The following is a 23,324-nucleotide window of genomic DNA, read 5'->3' as shown; positions in this document are numbered from 1 at the left end:
GTTGTTACTTCTGGCTGTTTTTCTTAACAAATTGTGTGCTGAATGTGTTTTTTTTCTCATTTCAGATGTCAGTCTGCAGGATGATTTGAATGATTATAAGATCAGTTTGAACAGTCTTGATGACGTGAAAGACCACATGACAGAAGAGTCTGAAACCTCCCTCACCAGCACCTACACAGAGCTCTACATCACAGAGGGAGAGAGTGAAGGGGTTAATAGCCAACATGAGGTGATACAGCTTGAGACAGCTTCCAACATGAAGACCTTCCATGACACACCAATCAACTGCTGTGACATTTTTAAACCCCTCCCTGGCAGAAAGACACCCATCAGAAGAGTTCTGACCAAGGGCATCGCTGGCATTGGAAAAACATTCTCTGTGCGTAAGTTCACGCTGGACTGGGCAAAGGGTTTGGAAAATCAAGATATAAATCTCCTGGTTCCCTTTTCATTCCGGGAGCTGAACTTGGTCAGAGATGAGCAGTACAGTCTTCTCACACTGATCCATGATTTCCACCCAACATTAAAGAAGGTCACAGCAGAGCAGCTCGCTGTCTGGAAAGTTGGCTTCATCTTTGATGGTCTAGATGAAAGCAGGTTTCCATTGTACTTCCAAAACAATGACATTGTTTCTGATGTCAAAGTGACATCATCAGTGGACGTACTGTTGACAAACCTATTCAAGGGGAATCTTCTCCCCTCATCCCTCCTCTGGATAACCACCAGACCTGCAGCAGCCAATCAGATCCCACCTGCATGTGTTGACATGGTGACAGAAGTGCGAGGGTTCACAGACCCCCAGAAGGAGGAGTACTTTAGGAAAAGAGTCGGTGAAGAGAAGCTGGCCGACAGAATCCTCTCACACTTGAAGACATCAAGGACCCTCCACATCATGTGTCACATCCCACTCTTCTGTTGGATCATTGCTACCGTTCTGCTGGACATGTTGAGGACACACGCGATAGGACAGCTGCCCAAGACCCTGACTGAGATGTGCTGCCACTTCCTGTTGGTTCAGATAAAGAGAAAGAAGCAGAAGTATGAGACTCATGATGTGAAGATGAAAGAAAATGTGACTCAACAGCACCTCATGAAGACTGACAGGGATGTTCTACTGAAGCTGGGCAGGCTGGCATTTGAACATCTGGAGAAAGGTAGTATCCTGTTCTACCAAGAAGACCTGGAAGAGTGTGGTCTTGATGTCAAAGATGCCTCACTGTACTCAGGAGTGTGCACAGAGATCTTCAAAAGAGAGGGTGTGCTCTTCCAGAAAACGGTCTACAGCTTTGTTCATCTGAGCATCCAGGAGTTTATGGCTGCGGTCTACCTGTTCCACTGTTTCACACAGAAGAGGAACATGGAGGTAGTGGTACTGGACATTTTTTTTGAAGTTGAATTCATGGACATGAATGACTTCCTGAACAAAGCCACCACTAAAGCCCTGAAGAGTAAGAATGGCCACTTGGACCTCTTTGTCCGCTTCCTTCATGGCCTCTCTCTGGAGTCCAACAGGAGTCTGTTAGGAGGCCTACTGGGCCAGAAAAAGAACAGCCCAGAGAGCATCCAGAGAGCCATCTGCAACCTGAAGGAGTTGAGAAATGATGCCTCTCCTGACAGATGTATCAACATCTTCCACTGTTTGATGGAGATGAATGACCACTCAGTACATCAGGAGATCCAACAGTACCTCAAGTCAGAGAACAGAACAGAGAAACTGTCTGAGACCCAGTGTTCAGCTCTGGCCGTCATGCTGCAGACGTCAGAGGAGGTTCTGAAAGAGTTGGACCTGGATAAATACAACACATCAGAGGGGGGGCGAAGGAGACTGATCCCAGCTGTGAGGAACTGCAGAAAGGCTCGGTTAGTAGTCAAGTGAATAGAAACATCCTAGAGTCAATCTGACATTACAGTTAACACTATAATTAGAAATGAAGGTTGACATAAAACTTCCAATAATACTGTCTGTGTCTCAAATAGTGACTAGAGGTATTGTGTGTATGTCCAAATAAAGGCCAGATCACAATAAAGCAGAGTAATAACTAAACTAAGAGTCTAAAAGCCCTGCTGGTTACCCCCACCAGACCAGTGGTTTGAACCCACTGACATTGCCATCCTCTCAGTAGTGGAACTTAAAATAAAAAGGACAAACAATTGTTATTTTCAATGGGCCTCATTCACACAGCTCTTCACATTTCTGCTATAATCTTTAGTGTAGGTTTGCTTGTAAATAAAGAGTCACGTCTGATTCATGAAAGGCTGTGTAAAGCCTTGATTTGTGCACGTCTCAGGTAGCCTGGGACCAGACGAATCTACGAGTGCAAAAAAAATTGCACTCTGTGATTTGGGTCTGGCACCGCTCCATAGAGAATCCATTTCCTGCTCCAGAAGACGTGGTTGACCAATCAGGGCCCAGTATTCGAATATGGGAGACTGTAATTGGTCGAGGGCCATTGTTTTGATCCCGCACCTTGGGGAAAAAAACGTCCTCATGGAAGCTCCAGACTCATATCCACACAGTGATATAGTCTGGCTACGCCAGGCTACGTCTCAGGTGTATCAGATGATGAATTCCACCAAATCAAATGTGGGTTCATCATCTGCATTGTTCCACGCCCCTTTTAACACCATAAAAGATAACCAAAATACCCAACATTAAACCTGCTTCATTGTGGTGAAAGCACTCTGTAGTACAAGTTCAAAGGCGTCACAAAGAAAAGGTCTACAAGCTTACAATGCTTTGCATCGTTGGTAGCATGAAGATGCACCTGTGGAATGTGGAGACACATTTCCTGGCAATATTTTTAAAGATATGTTTTGGTTCCAAAGTATTGGACCTGACGGCTGAATAAAATTGCCATTATCGATGTTGTGGTACAGCTGAATATCCATGGATAACTTATAAACAACATATGTTTGTCCAAGCTCCAGATTCAATCATTTTATTACAACTGCCACAGTTCACCTGTTGAGCTTCTTTACTCTGTTAAAGGGGCATAAAACCCTAAACCATTATTATATATACTTTGTTTTGAATGCTGGTCTCTGCCAGCTTGTTTGTAAAGCTTTTACACATTGTTGGCAGTAAATATGCCATGTATTTAATCATTCTCACTTTATTCATTTCACACCTTCAACTGCTGGTTGAACATTGCTCTCTTCCTCTGTTCAGTCTTTCTGTGACGTCTAGTGGTGTTGACCGTTCCACACTCCACTCTGCCCCTCCCCCCACCTCAGACCATTTTGTTTTGGTTGCATTCCTGATCCAAAATAGAATATTAGCGGTGTCTGCTGTGGTAGAAAACCAATGCAAAACTATATTAAAGAAAAGTATATAAACTCTCACAGTGTAATCACTATGAGCCTACTGATGATCCAGGTTTAAAGAGAATGTTTTAAATATGGTTTTGCTCTTGTTAAGATTGGTTTCCTATTAATGTAATTTAGTCAAACTAGAGGTTGGGGCCGCTTCGTGGCCCTCACATCTACGGTGCACCAGTGATCCAACTGATATGGCCATATATGGAGATCTCTATCTGTCAGTCCTTGTCCTTTTTATGGGACACTGTGCCTATGTCACACACGTGCAGTAGGGTGGGCCTAGCGGCCAAAAAAAAAGGTGGCTAAAATGTGCCTGAATAAAAAGAATGTAGTTTTATATTAACTGTACAATATGTAAGTACATCAAAGGTGGGGAAAGAAGCCTAGGCATTAGCCAGAGCACTGATCAATAGTCTGTGGCAAGTTCGGAGGCAAGTAGAGACCTTGTGTGATGGCCAACCCGGGACGTACACCACAGCGTGGGCATTTTAATTAAAGTAGTAGGATATTGGATTATTGGTTCAAGAATGTCACAAATACAAAAAAACTCAAATCTCCATGAATTCAAGGTTTAATTGATAGGGGAAAAGTTTTTTTGGGGGTGAAATATTCCTTTAATGGAAGACAAAACTATATAAGCATACTGTAGGTGAAGTGCACATATGTAAACATGAAGGTAATCAACATTGATTTGACTCAAACAATCGCAGACAGACGACCCCAACCTTAGTACACACAGAACAACAGGAGAACTCAAGTCCTCAAACTATTCATATGTGTCCTCTTTATGAGTTATTCTACCATGAAAACAGACCTAACCATATGAGAAATGGACCATACCATTAGTGAAGGGGTGTACAGAGGATGGCTTTTTAAACAGTGAGCTTGGTTACTCAAATTACTTACATATTATTAACTTCCATCTGTTGTTTTCTTCCCTGTTTTCTGATCATACATAAACTGTTTATGTCTGTATAACTAGATACAGTAGGAGATATTAGTTAACTTCCATGACAGTGAACTAGGTATACTTTGTTTTGATAGTCTCTTATTTAATCTGTATTTACAGACTTGTTGGCTGTAACCTCAGACAGACAGAGGTTGAAGTTGTGGCTTCAGCTCTCAGCTCTAATCCTTCCCATTTGAGAGAATTGGACCTCAGCGAAAACATCCTGGACTCAAACATACTGGAGCTGCTCTTAGCTGGACTGAAGAGTCTGCACTGTAGACTGGAAATTCTAAGGTAAGATACATTTACCAGATTTATTTTGATTAGGGGTGTGACTGTGCGCAGATATTCTGTTAACCTACTAAACGGGGCTGTCCCTACTAATCGCATACAAAATTATATTTGGTTATTGTTTAATTGAGATATATACGTTTTTTCCCATATTGCTGTCATGTCTTAATAAAATGATGCTTTTAACAAGCAAATTAAGCAGGGGCCGATCAGCTAGGGCTCGGGCACCCACATGAGACTGCGAGCACCCACTGGGAATGCGCTGGCTGGACAGATATACAAGCTCACAATGCGTCGTAGATCTACTATTTTCGCTGCACGACCCTGTCGTACGACGGAGTACACGTTGGGCTGTAACGTGTGCAGTGTCGGGTTACTATAGTAACGTGACTGAACGCTGTCAATGAACAAACCAAGATGAGACGACATGTATTTCTGCTGCCATGCACCTGTCTCACTCTCTCACTGATATGCACCTGTCTCACTCTCTCACGTACATGCACTGTCTCACTCTCTCACTGCTATGCACCTGTCTCACTCTCTCACTGCCATGCACCTGTCTCACTCTCTCACTGCCATGCACCTGTCTCACTCTCTCACTGCCATGCACCTGTCTCACTCTCTCACTGACATGCACCTGTCTCACTCTCTCACCAGGGGTGAAAGTGGGCCGGCACGGTCCGGAACGGCGTTCCGGTAAAAGATTAGGTGCCGGAACGCCGTTCCGTTAAGAAAAATTCGAAGGTAGTTGTGAAAATCCCATATTAAATAACCTGCCACAGACCCATGGCCATGTTCAAGAAGAAAACATAATCTACTAACGTCAGATTAACATACACAATTATTACATTTTCTAATAAAGTGCTTTTGAATTGTTCCACTGTGTGTTTGTGTCAGCTTAGTCCGTGCTATTTTTACGGTGTTTATTTATTTTACGGAGCCGAGAAGCGTCTCCTCTTCTCCAGCGAAACGAAACTGGGACTGGGATCAATTCACTTTGCAGCTTGGAGATCCGGTATAAAACGGATACGGAAACGGCCGTTGTCCGTGCCTATGTGTGTATGTGCAAATTACCGGATAAAGAAGGCGGGCTTTACGACTAATTAAATCCCACCAACGTTCAAAACATGTTTCTGGTTGGCTGACAGACTAGCATAGTTAGTTCTGATTGGTTCAACACGTCTTTTCTGGAGAAAAAAAAGAAAAGAAAAGAAACGCGAGGGGAAATAAACACTGTTTTGATGAAGAATGCAATTTTAAAAATAAATGAAGCACAATGCAACGAAAACTAACTGAGATGTTTAAGAGAAAAGAAGACAGAGTTGAAGAAGCTGACAATGTGGTTAACAACAAAGTTTGTAGAACAACAACGCCCAGGTACAGTGGTGGGAAAAGTACTCAATTACTTAAGTAAAAGTATCAATACTGCAATGTATGTATGTAAAGCACTCTGTTAAAAGTTTGGAATTGAAAATGTACTTGAGTGAAAGTACAAAAGTATTGGTATAAAAATGTACTTAAAGTACCAAAAGTAAAACTACTAAAATGTTTGAAAATAGCAAATCTACAAGCTTGTGGAGCTTGTAGATCGGCTATTTTCAAATAGCCTAGGTATAAAATAATAAATACATTTAAAAATTAAAAAAAAAAAAAATCTATGCATTTTACGAGTTTTGGGCCCCCCAAAACATTTGGAACCCTCCCAAAACACAGAAAGAACCCTCCCAAATCCGCCATATAACCACATTTTTTACATTAGTATAAACCCATTTTGTTTGAATATTTTATTAGGCAGAAATTGTTTTTTGTGATAATAAATTGGTAAAATCAGGCAAAAATATGAATTAAATAACATAATCCTAACCTAACTCCTAATCCTAACCCTAAAACCAAAATAAAGAAACCAAAAACTGGAAAAAAAAACGGACCCAATCCGCCCAGAACCGCGAAAAAAACGGACCCAATCCGCCCAGAACCGCAAAAAAATAAAGATAAGAGCGAGGTACACATATACACATAGCTGACAGAGTAAGAGTAGCATGAGAGAGTCAGCTCAGCTGTTAGATGGACAGCTGTAGCTGAGTTGGAATTAGCCCATTTATGTGAAACCTTGCTTCAATGAGATAACCAACAAATACACAATATATATACTTGGCAATCTATACATTTATGCCACCATAACTTTTACTCAAGTACATTTTTAATTCTGGACTTTTACTTGTAACAGAGTATGTTTATATTGCAGTATTGGTACTTTTACTTAAGTAAATAATTTGAGTACTTTTTCCACCACTGGACACAGTACTTGAGTACTGTATTGACACAGTACTTGAGTAAATGTACTTAGTTACTTTCCACCACTGTTATTTTAGGACTAAGCTAAGATCACAGGCTAGGAGATGAAGTGAAGTTGAAGCAGAGAAGCCTACCTCAGTTTACAACAACGATGTGGTGAAACACACCATCCAGGTTCACTTTTTATATTCTGACAAATAATAACTTGTGCTGCTGTGGGATAAATCACCCGCCCCGCCCCCCTCCCCTGTAACTAAAGGGACTCGTAACGTGCGTTGGGTCGTGAGTGAACTCACATTTCAAATCACATTGATTGACAGGTGATATAAACATAAGCTGACACAAGTTTTAATATCCAGACTTGACAATAAAAGTTCAGAATCAAGTGCTGGATCTTGTGAGACCGGGAGGACATGTGTTCCTGTGTCATCAAGCTTGTAAATACACAGTGAGGATGTGCAGAAACTAGAGCTGTAGTTTCAATTTAGTTTTTATATAAAAATATATATACAGATATCATCAAACGTACAGTAGCTGATAAACAGAAAACTAGGAAAGCAATGCTCTCCTCCGCTCCATTCAGTAGCCTACCTATCTACCTACCTACCTACCTACCTACCTACCTACCTACCTACCTACCCTCCTACCTACCTACCTACCTACCTACCTACCTACCTACCTACCTACCTACCTACCTACCTACCTACCTACCTACCTACCTACCTACCTACCTACATTACATTACATTACATTACATTACATTACATTACAGTCATTTAGCAGACGCTTTTATCCAAAGCGACTTACAATAAGTGTATTCTACATAGGTAGGGAACGAAAACTACTAATCACCAGAAGTCTTTAGTGCATTTTCTGCAAAAACAAGCAACCAAGAGTATACCTAGCGCTAAGGTAAAAGTGCAATATATCAGCTACCTATTTCCTTAAACAGATGAGACAAAATAGCTAAGTCAAATGAGCATGAGCTAAAACAATTAAGTGTATCGACTAAACAAGATCCAATAAACAATACAACAATAGAAAACAAGCGTTCCTACAACTAGTTAACAACAAGTAGGTCAGGCAGAGAGGAAGGGTAGTGTTTCCTGAAGAGGTGGGTTTTCAACCTGCAGCGAAATATGGGCAGTGACTCTGCTGTCCTAACATCAGTGGGAAGTTCATTCCACCACTGTGGGGCCAGAACAGAAAAGAGTCGTGACCGTGTGGATTGGCCAGAAGGACCCTTGAGTGACGAGGCAGTCAGTCGCCCCGAGGTGGCAGACCGAAGTGGTCGGGCAGGGGTGTAGGCATCGACCATAGCCCGGAGGTAGGAAGGAGCTGTTCCTTTCACTGCCCTATAGGCTAGCACCAGGGTTTTGAACTGGATGCGAGCCGCTACGGGGAGCCAGTGTAGAGAACGGAGAAGGATTGAACACCAGACGAGCTGCAGCTTTCTGAACAAGCTCCAGAGGTCTGATGGCAGATGCCGGAGCACCAGCAAGGAGGGAGTTGCAGTAGTCCAGGCGGGAGATGACGAGAGCCTGGATGAGCACCTGGGCTGCCTTCTCCGTGAGGAAGGGGCGAATCCTCCTGATGTTGTAGAGGAGGAATCTGCAGGACCTTGTCACTGATGCGATGTTTGCCGAGAACGTCAGTTGATCGTCCAGGGTCACACCCAGATTCTTCGCAGTCCGAGTTGAGGTCACCACAGCATTATCAATGGTGATGGCCATGTCTCGGTGCGGACAGCCCTTCCCCGGGAGGAACATCAGCTCGGTCTTGTCCAGGTTGAGCTTCAGGTGGTTTGTCGACATCCACTCCGAGATGTCAGCCAGACAAGCAGCAATGCGTGCCTCCACTTGGGTATCAGAGGGGGGGAATGAGAGGATCAGCTGGGTGTCATCGGCATAGCAGTGGTAGGAAAAGCCATGGGAGTGGATGACAGCACCCAGAGATGTAGTGTAGAGAGAGAAAAGAAGAGGACCCAGAACCGAGCCTTGGGGAACCCCAGTTGTGAGCCTGTGTGGTTCTGACACAGACCCTCTCAGCATCACCTGGTAGGAGCGACCCGTCAGGTAGGATGCAAACAGGGAGAGTGCAGAGCCTGAGACACCCATCCCCTCGAGGGTGGAGAGGAGGATCTGATGGTTCACCGTGTCGAACGCTGCAGACAGGTCCAGGAGTATCAGGACGGAGGAGAGAGAGTTCGCTCTAGCGGCATGGAGCGACTCCGTCACTGTCAGGAGGGCAGTCTCTGTCGAGTGACCCACTTTGAACCCAGACTGGTTGGAGTCCAGGAGGTTGTACCTACCTACCTACCTACCTACCTACCTACCGGGGAGGGGCGAGTTTTGTAGCCTAGACTCGTCGATAATAAGCGCAACAAGAGCGTGCCTTCATCATCATCATCATCATCAATCATTATTAGAATGGCCCAAATTGATTAGCATTTCGTGCACGCTTTGTATTGCGATTTGCATTTAATTTAGCTATATTTGAAGAGTTTCATTCTTGAGGACTCAGACCATTAGGATACATTTATTTTGCAAAATAAAATGACACATATCGTCCAAAAAATAATCGCCTAATAAGAACATTCGACGATTGGACTCATCCAGAATCAAACTTTATTGTCATATCACATTTACAAGTAAAAGTGGGTGAAATTCTAAAGTAAGTAATTAATTAAGTAAGTAAGTAATTCACCCTATTTATTTTGATAATTCTGTTTTATTATGTACTGTATTATGTGAATATAATATGAATGCTTTGGTGAGAATGTATTAATAAGATTGATATCATGGGAACCCAAGCCTACCTCCATGTCCTGCCATGCTGAGATACAAAATTACAAAACATCGTTGTTGGAGATCATTTGTCAGATCATCCTCTAGTTTTGATTATTTATATAGATATTAATGGGTGCAGGTGTCCATTTCAAGAATAGGGATTTCACTAGATGATCACCCTTAAAAAGTTGTGCAGGTACAAAGGTGATCTGGATTTCCTCCCTATAAGCATGTGGTATTTTTCTCCTTCCTATGAAACATCTTTCTGAACTCTGTAGATCTGAATTCCTAATACTCACCATTGTGATGGAGAAAACATTTGGGGTTGATGAACTTCTCATTCGTATAGTTTATTATTTGGTCTAAAGTTTAAAAAGGATCAAATAACTCAAGCAAGACCTGACAAAGACCTATGAGACACAGAGAGCAGGAACATCCTCAACATTTAAAATTACATTTGTGAGAAACATTAGGATAGCCTTGTTCATTTGTAGCAATTTGCAGATGATCTTGCAATGAGTGTTTGATGGTACAGTAGTAACAGCCTTGTATTAAAATCTACAAATGCCTTAACTATAGTGGGACAAGTGAGCTGAACTTTATCTTAAGAATCTGTCTTTATTTTCTTTCTTGTTTTGTTGTATTCTTGTTGTATTTTTGTATGTTTTCTTTCTTTCTTTCTTTTTTTCCTTTCCACCTCTTGGGTCACTAGTCCAAAACCCTGACAGTCCATCACGGCCAGGTCCAGGTTCTCAATCCAGGAATAATGTATATTGTAACGTGTTTTATTTATTATTTATTATTTTTATCATCTGGTGTTTCATTCTTCATTCAGACTGGCTCACTGCTGGTTGTCAGAGAGATGCTGTGAAGTTCTGGCTTCAGCTGTAAACTCTCATCCCTCCCTAAGAGAGTTGGACCTGAGCTTCAGCATGGTGACAGATTCAGTTCTGGAGAACTGCATGTGAGTAGACTTGGACTGTGTCCATGTTGGATAGTACAGTGAATGTGCAGTTTTTCCCTCATGTGTCCCGTAACGGTGGATTCACTCTGACACAAAGTCACAAATAGACTAAATATGTATGTATATTTAGTTAATACTTTAACCAACAAACAAATAAGGTTTTACAGATCCTTCTAAAAAGAACTAGAAAAGGTGCTCCTCGGAGCACTGCCAGACCCCTAGCGGTTGAAATATGAATGGCCGGACTTCGCATGACGTGTGTGCAGAGGAAAAGAGGGACAGACAGAGGAAAAGAGGAACAGACCGAGGTGATCAGCCTGTGGTTCTGTTGAGGTGTTATGGAAGCCCAGGTTTGCTTTGATAGCAGCCTTAAGCTCATTTGTATTGTTGAGTCTAGTGTCTCACACCTTCCTCTTGACAATACAACATCTATTCTCTGTGGGGTTCAGGTCAGGTCAGTTGTCTGGTCAGTTAAGCACAGTAATACCATGGTCAGTACACCAGTTACTAGTAGTGTTGACACAGTGGGCAGATGCAAAGTCCTGCCTAAAATCTCCTGGTAGATGCTGTGTTGACTCCAGTGTGAAGTTTTCACAGTCAGTGATGATTTTGGGTGTCATGTCATCTGCTGGTGTTGGTCCACTGTGTTTTATCATATTAAGTCTAGAGTCAACACAGCATCTATCAGGAGATTCTAGAGGACTTTGTGCTTCCTTATGTTGACACGCTTTATGGAGATGCTGGTGTCCTTTTCCATCAGGATTTGGCACCTGCCCACAGTGTCAAAAATAGGTTGTATTGTCAAGAGGTGTGAGCAAAAACAAAAACAAGTTTCAAATATTTCACTGTATGCGTTTAACTTTTTGAATTATACAATAGAGGTCCGGGCGCCCTATGGGCGCCCGACCCGCTAGCCGCGCACGGGGCTCAAGCGAGGGCTCGCTTATTTTGGGGTCCCAAATTCGTGGGATAAAAATGTCCCAAGAAAAAGTAAAAGATATTGTAAAAAATATTTTAAAAAAAAAAATACATGGGGGGACCCCTGGGGGTCCTGGGACCCCCGCAAAACATCGCGGACCCCCATGAAACATCGCGGACCCCTTCGGCTGTTTTTTTTTTTTTCATGAAGGTGGTTGCACATCTGGCATCACTGACCTGTCTGCTTGTCTCCCCCCAATGTGGCAACCCAGACTGCGGAGCGGCTGCGTTGAGACACTGGCGTATTGTAATATTTTGTGTGGGATGTGCATGACATATTAGCGTGAGTGTGGTGTGATAGAGAGACATGAGCAAAGTGAAAGCAACGGCGGGGGTTGAAGCGAAGTGGTCGCGTCGCGTGTGTTGTTGTTGTTGTGGGGAGATTTCAATAGCGGCTGCGTGGTGTTGGTTTCGCTCGGCGGTGGTCGGTGGCGGTGCTCACACTAAAGGGAACCAAATGGTGTACCCGTAATGTTGTCCGGCTCGCGGTGTTTCGGTTGCGCTAGGGAATAACATGGTCGACCCGTAATGTTGTGAGTTTGTGCTGGCCGCAATTAATTATGCTCCGAGGAGGCAAATGTGTGGTGAGCAATGAAAAGTAGCCTACGCCACCCGTAAATTAATTGCGCACGTTGTGGCTTGTGTTGTTAGTGACATGTGATATGTTGTTGTTGTGTTTAGTGCGAAACAATGACATGGGAAAAATTATGACGGACTTCTCTCCAATGTAATAATATATATATATATATATATATACACACACACACACACACACACACACACACACACACACACACACACACACACATATCTAAATCACTTTTTTGGAGTGCTAGGGGTTAAGGTGGAGTCTGAGGAGGTGATGAGATCCAAACTGGGCAGCAGTGAGTATGTCTGGATGGGCTGCAGGGCCAAGACAATGATAGGAGAAACACTGTAGTGTCAGGTAGTGGAGACGTTGTGTTAGACAGTTAGACATTGATGCATTGTTGTTCTGTTTCCTACAGAGTGAAACATGGTGGAGAAGATTGGCTTAATTACAAGATTACAAAATGTGAGTATCTGTCTGTCTGTGTCAATATCACACATTAAGATTTTATACACTGTTTTACAGTGGTGTAAAGTAACTAGTACATTTACTCAAGTACACTTTTGAGGACATTTAACTTTACTGGAGCATTTCCCATTTTCAATACTTTTACTTCTACTCCATTACATCTCAGAGGCAAATATTGTACTTTTATTCCACTACAAATATTTGACAGCTTTAGTTACTAGTTACTTTGCAGATTTAGATTATTAATAGATTATTATTACAACACATGCATGAACCACTTCAGCCCTATATACATTTCGGCCATTTGAAAATAATAATGAGTACTTTTACTTTTTTTAATATAAGTATATTTTGATGCCAATACCTTTGTAATTTTACTCAAGTAAATTTTGATTACCGGACTTTTACTTGTAACAGAGTATTTCTACACTGCAGTATTGATACTTTTACTTAAGTAAAAAATGTGAGAACTTTTTCCACCACTGCTGTTTTATAGTGGGTTGGCCCCTCCCCAGATACTGTCCTGAAAACTCTTCAGTAGAGCTTCCAGGGAATTCAGGAGGTTTCTCTGCTCTTGGCCCGGTCCTTAACCCATTAAGACCTGGAAAGCCTATACGTTGTTATACCTTTAAAACCAGGAAAGCATCTGTGTCATTTTAGATGTTGCTATGTATATAGCAACATGAATCTTTTTTTATTTTGAAAAAAACATTTATGTTGGCATGAAAGTCCAATATGTGAAACTGTGGCCACATTTACGGAAAACACGCAGAGGGACCTAATAATTCAGCTCTAAATGTGTCAACTGAAAATAAATACAAATTGGTTGAATTTGCATCATGTCTACCATATGCATCCAAGCAATAGATCTTTGACATATGTTTTTTTAATGTGTTGACACATTTTGGGCACATAAAACATCATTTGAGGTTTGGCACTATTGACATAGATTTTTCATGAAGAATAAGGCATTCTAATAACATATAGATAAAGATAAGATAAAGAAACTTTATTGTCCATTAAATTGACATGAAATGGAAATTTGTCTTTGGCACACCAGCAGTCAGTTACAACAGTAAAACATTACAAAAATACACAGGTTCATTAAAATACTATATAAAAATGCAATCACATTAACACAGCAACAGTGGTCATGAACAGTGGCGATTAGACTATCTAAACATTTTCTTATTTAAAATGTCCACAGCCGTTGGCACAAACGACGTTTTGTAACCCTTCTTTCTAGCTAGTTTTGCCCTAAGCCTCCTGCCTGATGGCAACAAGTCAAATTCAGAGTAAAGAGGATGGGTAGAATCATTGTAAATCTGAATAGCTTTTTTGGTTATGGAGCGGTTGTATATGACCTGAAGTTGCAATTGTTTGTCTCCAATGATCTTACTTGCCTGGTTGACTACCTGGGTGAGCTTGTTTTTATCTCTAACTGAGAGGTTCCCAAACCAGGACACGATGTTAAAAGTGAGAACACTCTCAGTGAGTGATCTATAGACCATGGTCAGGGTGTGTTTACTGGCATTAAAACTTCTCAGTTTCCTGAGAAGATAAAGCCGCTGCCTTGCCTTTTTGTAGATGTTGTCTGCATTGGTCTGAATGGTGAGTTTATTGTCTATGGTCGTTCCCAGATATTTAAAGTCACTGACCTGCTCCACTTCCCCCCCACTCATAGTAACAGGCCTAAAGATGGACCCTGAGCCCTCTGCTCTTGACCCCCCTCCCAAGCACAGTTCCCTGGTCTTAGTGACATTAAGGTCAAGGAAGCTGCTGTCAAACCAGGTGGCAATACGGTCGATGTGCTGGGAGTAAGAGGGACTGAAAACGTCCTGCAGGCAGGCAACCAGGGCCATGTCGTCCGCGTACTTTATGAGAGAGAAGTCTGTATTTCAACTCATTTGTGTATAGGGAGAATAACAGAGGAGATAAAACGCACCCCTGCGGCACGCCAGTGTTTAGGACAAGGCAGTCAGACAGAATGTTATTAATACAGACTCGCTGGGGTCTCTCTCTTAGGAACTCCCTAATCCACAGAATGAGATTGCTACTGACGTTCAGGTCACACAGGCGTTTTAGGAGAAGATGGGGTTGGACCGTATTAAAAGCAGAGGAGAAGTCCATAAAAAGGACACGGACATATGTTTTGGGTTTATCTAAATGACTATGTATTTTGTCCAATAAAGTAAGAGTGGCATCCTCTACACCTCGACTGGCTCTATAAGCAAACTGCATGGGGTCCATGCACTTAGCTGTTTGCAGTGAGAGCTCCTTACTCACTACACGCTCCATGCATTTGCTTAATAGAGGAGTGAGGGCGATCGGTCTAAAATCATTTAGCACTTTTGCTCGTGCTGTTTTTGGCACAGGGACAATGGTTGCCGTTTTCCAGGCCTGGGGGACAAAGCTGATATTGAGAAACATTTGGAATAGTTTGGTAAATACGGGTCCCAATTGGATGGCACATTCTTTCAGGGCCCTCCCCTTGAGCCCATCTGGACCGGTGGCTTTGTGAGGGTTAACCTGCTGGAAGATTGAAATGACCTCCTGTTCCTTAACTGTCACAGGGGCGAGTGTCAGCCCTGCACAAACAGACTTGCATTCGTCACTGAAGTCATGTGTATCAAATCTAGAATAGAAAATATTCAGATCGTTAGACAGTTTAACAGGGTCGTCACATGGGGGGGTTGCTTTTTGTTCCCTACCCATCATTGCATTCAGTCCCCTCCAAGCATCCCTTGCATTGCCGTTCCTCAGTTTCTCTTCAACCTTGTCTTTATAGTCTGTTTTCCCTTTTTTAATCATGCGATGTATTTCCTTCTCTAGGTCTCTGACTTTAATCTGGTCCCCCTCCAGAAATGCTATTTTCTTTTGATTTAGAATATGTTTGATTTCTTTATTGACCCATGGCTTATTATTTGGGTAAATTCTAACCTCCTTTGTTTTAATAACATTGTCAACACAGAAATTGATATAACTGGTGACAGTATCAGTCAACACTTCAGGGTTATTACAGGAAACCTGGTCATCGAAAAATAAGTCCCATTCAGTGGCATCAAAACAGCCCCTCAACTCTTCAATTGAGTCCTCTGTCCAGGACTGAATGTGCTTGACAACAGGCTTCTCCCTCTTTAGTTTCTGACGGTACTTTGGCAGGAGGTGGATGATGTTATGATCAGACAGTCCTAGAGGTGGGCAGCATCTGGGTACATAGGCGCCCTCTACATTTCCAAAACACTGGTCTAGGATCTTATCCTTCCTTGTAGGACAGGTCACATATTGTTCCAGGTTTGGCAGGTGGGTGGACATAACGCACCGGTTGAAGTCACCCAATAAAAATATAGGATTGTCAACAGAGTTACGTTGCGCCTTATTGTAGCTGGCAGCTATGCGCTCAGCTGCTAGAGCAAAGTTTGGACCAGGCACATATACCAGAATGACTGTAATTTGCCCAAACTCCCGGGGCAAATAGTGTGGTCTAAAAGAAACAGTCATAATCTCGTAATGAGTACAGCAGTCAGTCTCACATACCGTGAAGTTGGTTGCCCATCTGGAGTCAACAAACATGCACAGTCCACCTCCGATGTGTTTCCTCGTTCGCTCGGGGTCTCTGTCAAACCGCACGAGTGAGTATCCTTCCAAGTTGACATTGTCCGTGTCCTCCTCCCCAATCCATGTCTCCGTAAAGCAGAGCAGGTTGGCGTTCTTGAAATCCTTGTCATGCTTTACAAGCGTAGATAGTCGATCCATCTTATTCCGAAGGGAGCGCACGTTGGATAGGGTGATTGTAAGCAACGGGAAACGGCAGCCTCTCCGTTTGAGTCGGTTACGCACCCCGCCTCTCGATCCACGTTTTTTCCTCTTTGTTTTAAGATGGCCAGCTTGTTGCATGGGGCAGAGGATTTCAGCATAGCTCCGGAGAATTCTCGGTTGGGATGTTTGCATCTGTCGGAGACTCAGCAGGTATTCCCGGGTGTAAACAGGAGCCGCGGGCCACCCATTGTTTGGTGGTTTGCGTGGCGTTGCTCCGATCGCGTTTACAATGTCCAACAGAATCACCAGAGCACAGACTCTGAGATTCGTAAGAATGTAAAGTGCGTTATAAATAAAATGTATTATTATTATTATTATTAGATCACAGTTACACACTGGCCCAACATGTTCCCCAACATGTTTGCTAGGCACAGCGTTTGTTATAGTGACTAAAAGTTAGTACATGTTAGTGTACAAGACAAACAAACAACAAACTGACAAGCCAGGTACCTAGGGTCAGCACTCACTGATGCGCCCCTAGTGTATATGAAAGGTTTAAGGCATATCAGTCTGTTCCTGAGCAGACGTGAGTTTGAGTGTCCGCCCACATTCACGGTCAATAAAAGATGAATGAATACTGAACGTGGGAAGTCACGTATATGCACATAAGTACAAAATATGTGAGGACCTGAGCTTAGTGAATGAGACCCAATGCCTCACAACTCCTCACAACGCCTCACATTGTGACACATTGTGTGCTTGTAGATCAGCAATATTTGAAACAAAATTTGCCTATCTAACAATTCACAACGATTCACATTGAGACAGGTTGTAAGCTTGTAGATCAGCTGTATTTCAAACATAAAAAGAGCCAATCTACGAACTCACAATACATTGCATCATGACCAGGGTTTCCACAAGGCACTTTTTGGGCCGGCCACCTTGACCGACAGGATTATATTTTACCGGCCAAAGAATGAAGTGGGCTAGTAATATCTATCTACTCTATCATGCAGAGATGTCGCTTTCCAAAAAATAACTGAATAAAGTGGGCGTTATGAACAGCTTGCGTGAATACGTCACACAGTATAAACACATTAATATATGTTTTGAGCCCTACATCTCCATCCATCCATCCATCTTCAACCGCTTATCCGGAGTCGGGTCGCGGGGGCAACAGTTCCAGCAGAGAGCTCCAGACCTTCCTCTCCTGAGCAACATTAGCAACTTCCTCCTGGGGGATCCCGAGGCGTTCCCAGGCCAGTGTGGAGATGTAATCCGCCCATCTGGTCCTTGGTCTGCCCCGGGGTCTCCTCCCAGTGGGACGTGCAGCGAGGACCTCCCTAGGGAGACGCTCGGGAGGCATCCGTACTAGATGCCCGAACCACCTAAGCTGGCTCCTTTCCAAGCGAAGGAGCAGCGACTCTACTCCGAGTCTCTCCCGGGTGACCGAACTTCTCACCCTATCTCTAAGGGAGATGCCAGCCACCCGTCTGAGAAAACTCATTTCGGCCGCTTGTACCCGCGACCTTATTCTTTCGGTCATGACCCACACTTCATGACCATAGGTGAGAGTAGGAACGAAGATTGCTCGGAAGACCGAGAGCTTTGCCTTCTGGCTCAGCTCTCTTTTCGTCACCACAGTGCGGTACAGCGACTGCAATACCGCTCCTGCTGCTCCGATTCTCCGGCTGATCTCCTGCTCCGTCCTCCCCTCACTCGTGAACAAGACCCCGAGATACTTAAACTCCTTCACCTGGGGCAAAGCCTCATTCCCTACCCGGACTGCACAATCCACCGGTTTCCTGCTGAGAACCATGGCCTCAGATTTGGAGATGCTGATTTTCATCCCAGCCGACGCACACTCGACTGCGAACCGATCCAGTGAGAGCTGAAGGTCCCGGACCGATGGTGCCATCAGGACCACATCATCCGCAAAAAGCAGTGACGCAACCCTTAGCTCACCGAACCGTATACCCTCTCCGCCACGACTTCGCCTCGAGATCCTGTCCATGAAAATCACAAACAGGATAGGTGACAAGGCGCAGCCCTGTCTGAGACCAACCCCCACTGGAAAATAATCCGACTTACTGCCGAGCACACGGACACAGCTCTCGCTTTGGGCGTACAGAGATTGGATGGCCCTCAACAAGGTCCCCCTCACCCCATATTCCCGCAGCACCTCCCACAGAAACTCCCGGGGGACCCGGTCATATGCCTTCTCCAAATCCACAAAACACATGTAGACCGGATATGCATACTCCCAGGCCCTCTCCAGGATCCCTGCCAGAGTAAAGAGTTGGTCAGTTGTTCCACGACCAGGACGGAAACCACATTGCTCCTCTTGAATCTGAGGTTCGACTATCGGCCGGACCCTCCTTTCCAGTACCTTGGCATAAACTTTCCCAGGGAGGCTGAGTAATGTGATACCTCTGTAATTGGCACACAACCTCTGGTCCCCCTTTTTGAAAAGTGGGACCACCACCCCAGTCTGCCACTCTCTCGGTACTGTCCCAGACTTCCACGCGATGTTGCAAAGCCCTACATCTCATCCAACCTTAATATGCAAAACCTACAGCTTTTGTTTTGTTTTGTTAATGTTAATTATGTCATCATGAATGAAGGAAGGTCCATTACTTGCCTGCAATGTACTGTATGTGTGTCACCAACTTTCACCGCTTTATCCATTGCAGATAGAAAGACATAAAATAGTCTAATAACAGCATTTTTCCAATCGGCCACGGTGGCCTGTGATCTTTATAATTAACGGCCAAAAAAAAAAAAAACCCTGATCATGACGTGTGGTGAGCTTTTAGATAGACCATTACAAATAAATACAAATAGCTGATCACAACTTGTCTCATTGTGACAGGTTGTGAGCCGATATACAAGCTCACATCATGTTGCGTTGTGAGCCTTTACATCGGCTATATTACAAGAAATAGCAGATCTACAAGCTTGCAAAGCCTCGCATTATGATGCGCTATGAGTTTTGGCTATATTTCAAAAACAGCCGATCTACAAGCTCACACCATGTTGCAATGTGACAGGTAGTGAGTTATTTCAAACATCAACAAGTAGAAGATCACGCTCATCCAAAGTCATTTAAAAAGCCAGATGCAGAGCAGAACTCTGCACTGGAATAATTATGATCCATAAGTTAAATGGTTTATTACCATCATGAATGTGATGTTTAAAGCCGGCTGGATCTTCCTCAGACCTCAATATATCAAACATAACAAAGATAGCCGATCTACAAGCTCACAAAGCACATCAGTGTGATGTGTTGTGAGCTTGTAGATCAGCTGATTTTTTTTCCTTTTTAAGGTAGACGATCTACAAGCTCACTAGGATCACATTGCGACACGTTGTGAGCTTGTAGTTTGGTTTTGTTTAAAACTCAAAAGTAGATCTACAAACTCATGAATTACATTGTGACAGGTTGTGAGCTTGTAGATCAGCTGTATTTCAAACATAAACTCACAATATGTTGTTTAACGTGTGATGAACTTTTATATGGACTTTTGCTGTTTTAAACAGTGGATCTACAAGCTCACAACTCGTCACATTGTGACAGGTTGTGAGCTTGCAGATTGGATTCTAGATTATCAATAATTGAAATAGATGAAAATAGCTGATCTACAAGCTCACCATGCATCACATCATGATGCGTTGTGAGCTTTTAGATCGTCTATATTTGAAAATTAGGTAAAAATAGCCTGTGAGCTTGCAGATTGGGTTGTGGTAAGATAAGAAAATCTACAAGCTCACAATGCCCTGCATCATGACAGCCTGTGAGCTTGTAGATTGGCTATTTCAAAAACAGCGGATCTAAGCTCACATGTTGCATTGACATATGTTGTTAGCTTGTAGACGGCTTGTAGATGTAAAAACTGTAGTGCATAAAAACATAAAAAAAATGAATATACATAATAAATAGCAGATCTACAAGCTCACAACGCCTCGCATCGCGAAACGTTGTGAGCTTGTAAATCAGCTTGTAATTCCTCCTTATTTCAAAAATAACTAAAATAGCCGATCTACAAGTTAGCAACGCTTCACACCATGGTGTGAGGTGTTGCTAACTTGTAGATGCTGAATGTTTTCTATGTAACACAGTGGTTTCCAAACTCGCGGTCGGGACCCCCAGGGGGGTCCCCGAATTATTGTGGGGGGTCCCCAGATGATTATCTTAATGTGTAACATTGTTTTCTCACTCAACAGTAAACAAACCAACATACAGTATAAGTGTATACAGGGTATCTGCACATTTATGATGTTACAATTTAAGGACTTTTAAGACCTTTTTAATACCAAATGGCCAAATTGTCAAATATTACGTAAGAAAGAGGCAAACATTGTGAAAATAGCCGATCTACAAAATAGATCTACAAGCTAGCCGATCTATAAGTGTTAGATCGGCTATAAATAGCCAATCGACTATAAATGACCTGGCTATAAATAGCCGATCTACAAGCTCACAACGCTGAGGCGTTGTGAGCTTGTAGATCGGCTATTTTCACAATATTTATATGTGGAACCGAGTCAAACTAAATGACTCCTCAACTCCTACAACTTCCCCCCACCCTGACAAGTGCTTGTCAGGGTGGGGGGTCCCCAGTTCAAATATGATTATTTTGGGGGGTCCCCAGTTGAAATAATGATTATTTTGGGGCGTCCCCAGTTCAAGTATGATTATTCTGGGGGTCCCCAGTTCAAATGATTATTTTGAGGGGTCCCCAGTTAGAATATGATTATTTTGGGGGGTCCCCAGTTAGAATTCGATTATTTTGAGGGGTCCCCAGTTAGAATATGATTATTCTGGGGGTCCCCAGTTCAAATGGGGTCGCAGCCTTAACATTTTAGGAACGTTTGATGTAACAGGATGTGTGTATTTTCAGAGGTGTAAAGTAACTAAGTACATTTACTCAAGTGCTTTACTTAAGTAACATTTTGAGGTATTTTTAAGTAACATTTTGAGGTATTTTTACTTTACTGGAGTATTTCCAATTTTCTGTACTTTTACTTCTACTCCACTACATTTCAGAGGCAAATATTGTACTTTTACTTCACTACGATTATTTGAAAACTTTAGTTACTAGTTACTTGGAGCATTTAGATTATTCTTACAAAACATACGTTAACCACTTCAGCCCTATATTCATTTTGGCCATTTGAAAATAGAAGATCTATAAGCTCACGATGCGACACATTGTGAGCTTGTAGATCTGCTATTTTCAAAAGATTTTTATACAATTTATACATTTGAAAACTTGTGAAATGGGACATTCTGCATAATGAGTACTTTCTACTTCTGGTACTTTAAGTACATTTTAATACCAATACTTTTGTACTTTTACACAAGTACATTTTGAATTCCGGACTTTTACTTGTAACAGAGTATTTATACATTGCAGTATTGATACTTTTACTCAAGTAAAACATGCGAGTACTTTTCCACATTGATTTCATTTCACATAAACTTAATGTAAACATTTTCTCACAGAAAGTCACTTCTCACCTGGAGGCTTTAAGACATTCTGACTCACATTTTACTGTGTTGTCGTCAGGCAGAAACCTTGTATCTCTGACACGTTGTGAGCTTGTAGATCTTTTGACCATTGGCTATTTTAAAATGGTTTTAAAATGATATTAATAAAATAAATGTTTTGGACATACAAGGTTTCCACCCGACAGAGACGATCTTCTGAGGTGTGTGTGTGTGTGTGTGTGTGTGTGTGTGTGTGTGTGTGTGTGTGTGTGTGTGTGTGTGTGTGTGTGTGTGTGTGTGTGTGTGTGTGTGTGTGTGTGTGTGTGTGTGTGTGTGTGTGTGTGTGTGTGTGTGTGTGTGTGTGTGTGTGTTTACTGTGTTGTTTTTCTCATCAGATTTCCATCCTCTCACACTGGACACAAACACAGCACACAGAGGAATCTCTCTGTCTGAGAACAACAGAAAGGTGACAGGGGGACAGAAGGATCAATCATATCCTGAACATCCTGACAGGTTTGATGGATGGTATCAGGTTCTGTGTACAGAGGGTCTGACTGGACGCTTTTACTGGGAGGTAGAGTGGAGTGGAGAGATTTCTATAGCAGTGACTTACAGAGGGATCAGCAGGAAAGGAAGTGGTGATGACTGTGAGCTTGGATACAATGACAAGTCCTGGAGTCTGGACTGTGGTGGTGGTGGTGGTGGTGGTCTCCATGGTAACAGTTACACTGTCAGACACAATAATAAGCAGACTGTCATCCCTGTCAGTCCGTCTGACTCTAACAGAGTATCAGTGTATCTGGACTGGCCTGCTGGGACTCTGTCCTTCTATAAAGGGTCCTCTGACTCACTGGCACACCTGTACACCTTCCAGAACACATTCTCTGAACCTCTCTATGCTGGGTTCTGGTTAAACTCCTCCTCCTCAGTGTGTCTGTGTGAGCAGAGATAGAGTCTCTATGTGAGGATGACATCAGGTCACCATGGTTACTCAACATGTTTGAGTGAGTGCAGGTTGTCATGGTTACCACTGTTGCCAGGATACTTTGAGACTAGCTGAGTCTGACGTCATGGACTCCATATTTGGGCATGAGTGACTCATCATGACATCACGGTGACATCATCATGATGATGTAATAAGCAGCACAGTGACAGTCACACATTAAAGCTCCTGTAGAGTTTTTACCTTTGACCCCTGACCCATAAGACAAGAAGCTCGCAACACATTAGATTATGACACACTGTGAGCTTGTAGATCTGCTATTTTCCAATACCAAAGTAATACATGGATAAAGTGGTTACACTGAGTTTGATGCTATTAATGTATATTTAATAATTTAGCTTAGGACCCCCTGGAACCCCCTCAAGGACCCCCTGGTATCCCCTCAAGGACCCCCAGGGGACCCCTGGACCCTACTTTGATAACCAGTGTT

At 42.9% G+C, this 23,324-nt stretch overlaps 2 protein-coding genes across 2 annotated transcripts in view; both read left to right on the top strand.

The window, feature by feature from the left end:
• LOC308094995 (uncharacterized protein) overlaps nt 1-23,324 on the top strand; it is a 793,896-nt gene that overhangs the window by 641,467 nt on the left and 129,105 nt on the right. The gene's annotated exons all lie outside the window — the stretch shown is intronic.
• LOC308094793 (protein NLRC3-like) lies at nt 137-23,302 on the top strand (the record flags this gene model as incomplete). Its single annotated transcript, XM_080441619.1, has 5 exons — nt 137-1,860; nt 4,388-4,561; nt 10,478-10,606; nt 12,592-12,638; nt 22,287-23,302. The coding sequence occupies 5 exons, from the start codon at nt 137-139 to the stop codon at nt 22,841-22,843; spliced, it is 2,631 nt and encodes an 876-aa protein (XP_080297745.1). The 3' UTR covers nt 22,844-23,302.

The sequence above is a fragment of the Gymnoscopelus braueri genome, assembly GCF_963280865.1.
Source record: "Gymnoscopelus braueri genome assembly, chromosome: 11".
Lineage (NCBI taxonomy): Eukaryota > Metazoa > Chordata > Actinopteri > Myctophiformes > Myctophidae > Gymnoscopelus > Gymnoscopelus braueri.
Note: the sequence above shows the minus strand (reverse complement) of the source record. Positions and strands in the feature narration are given on the sequence as shown.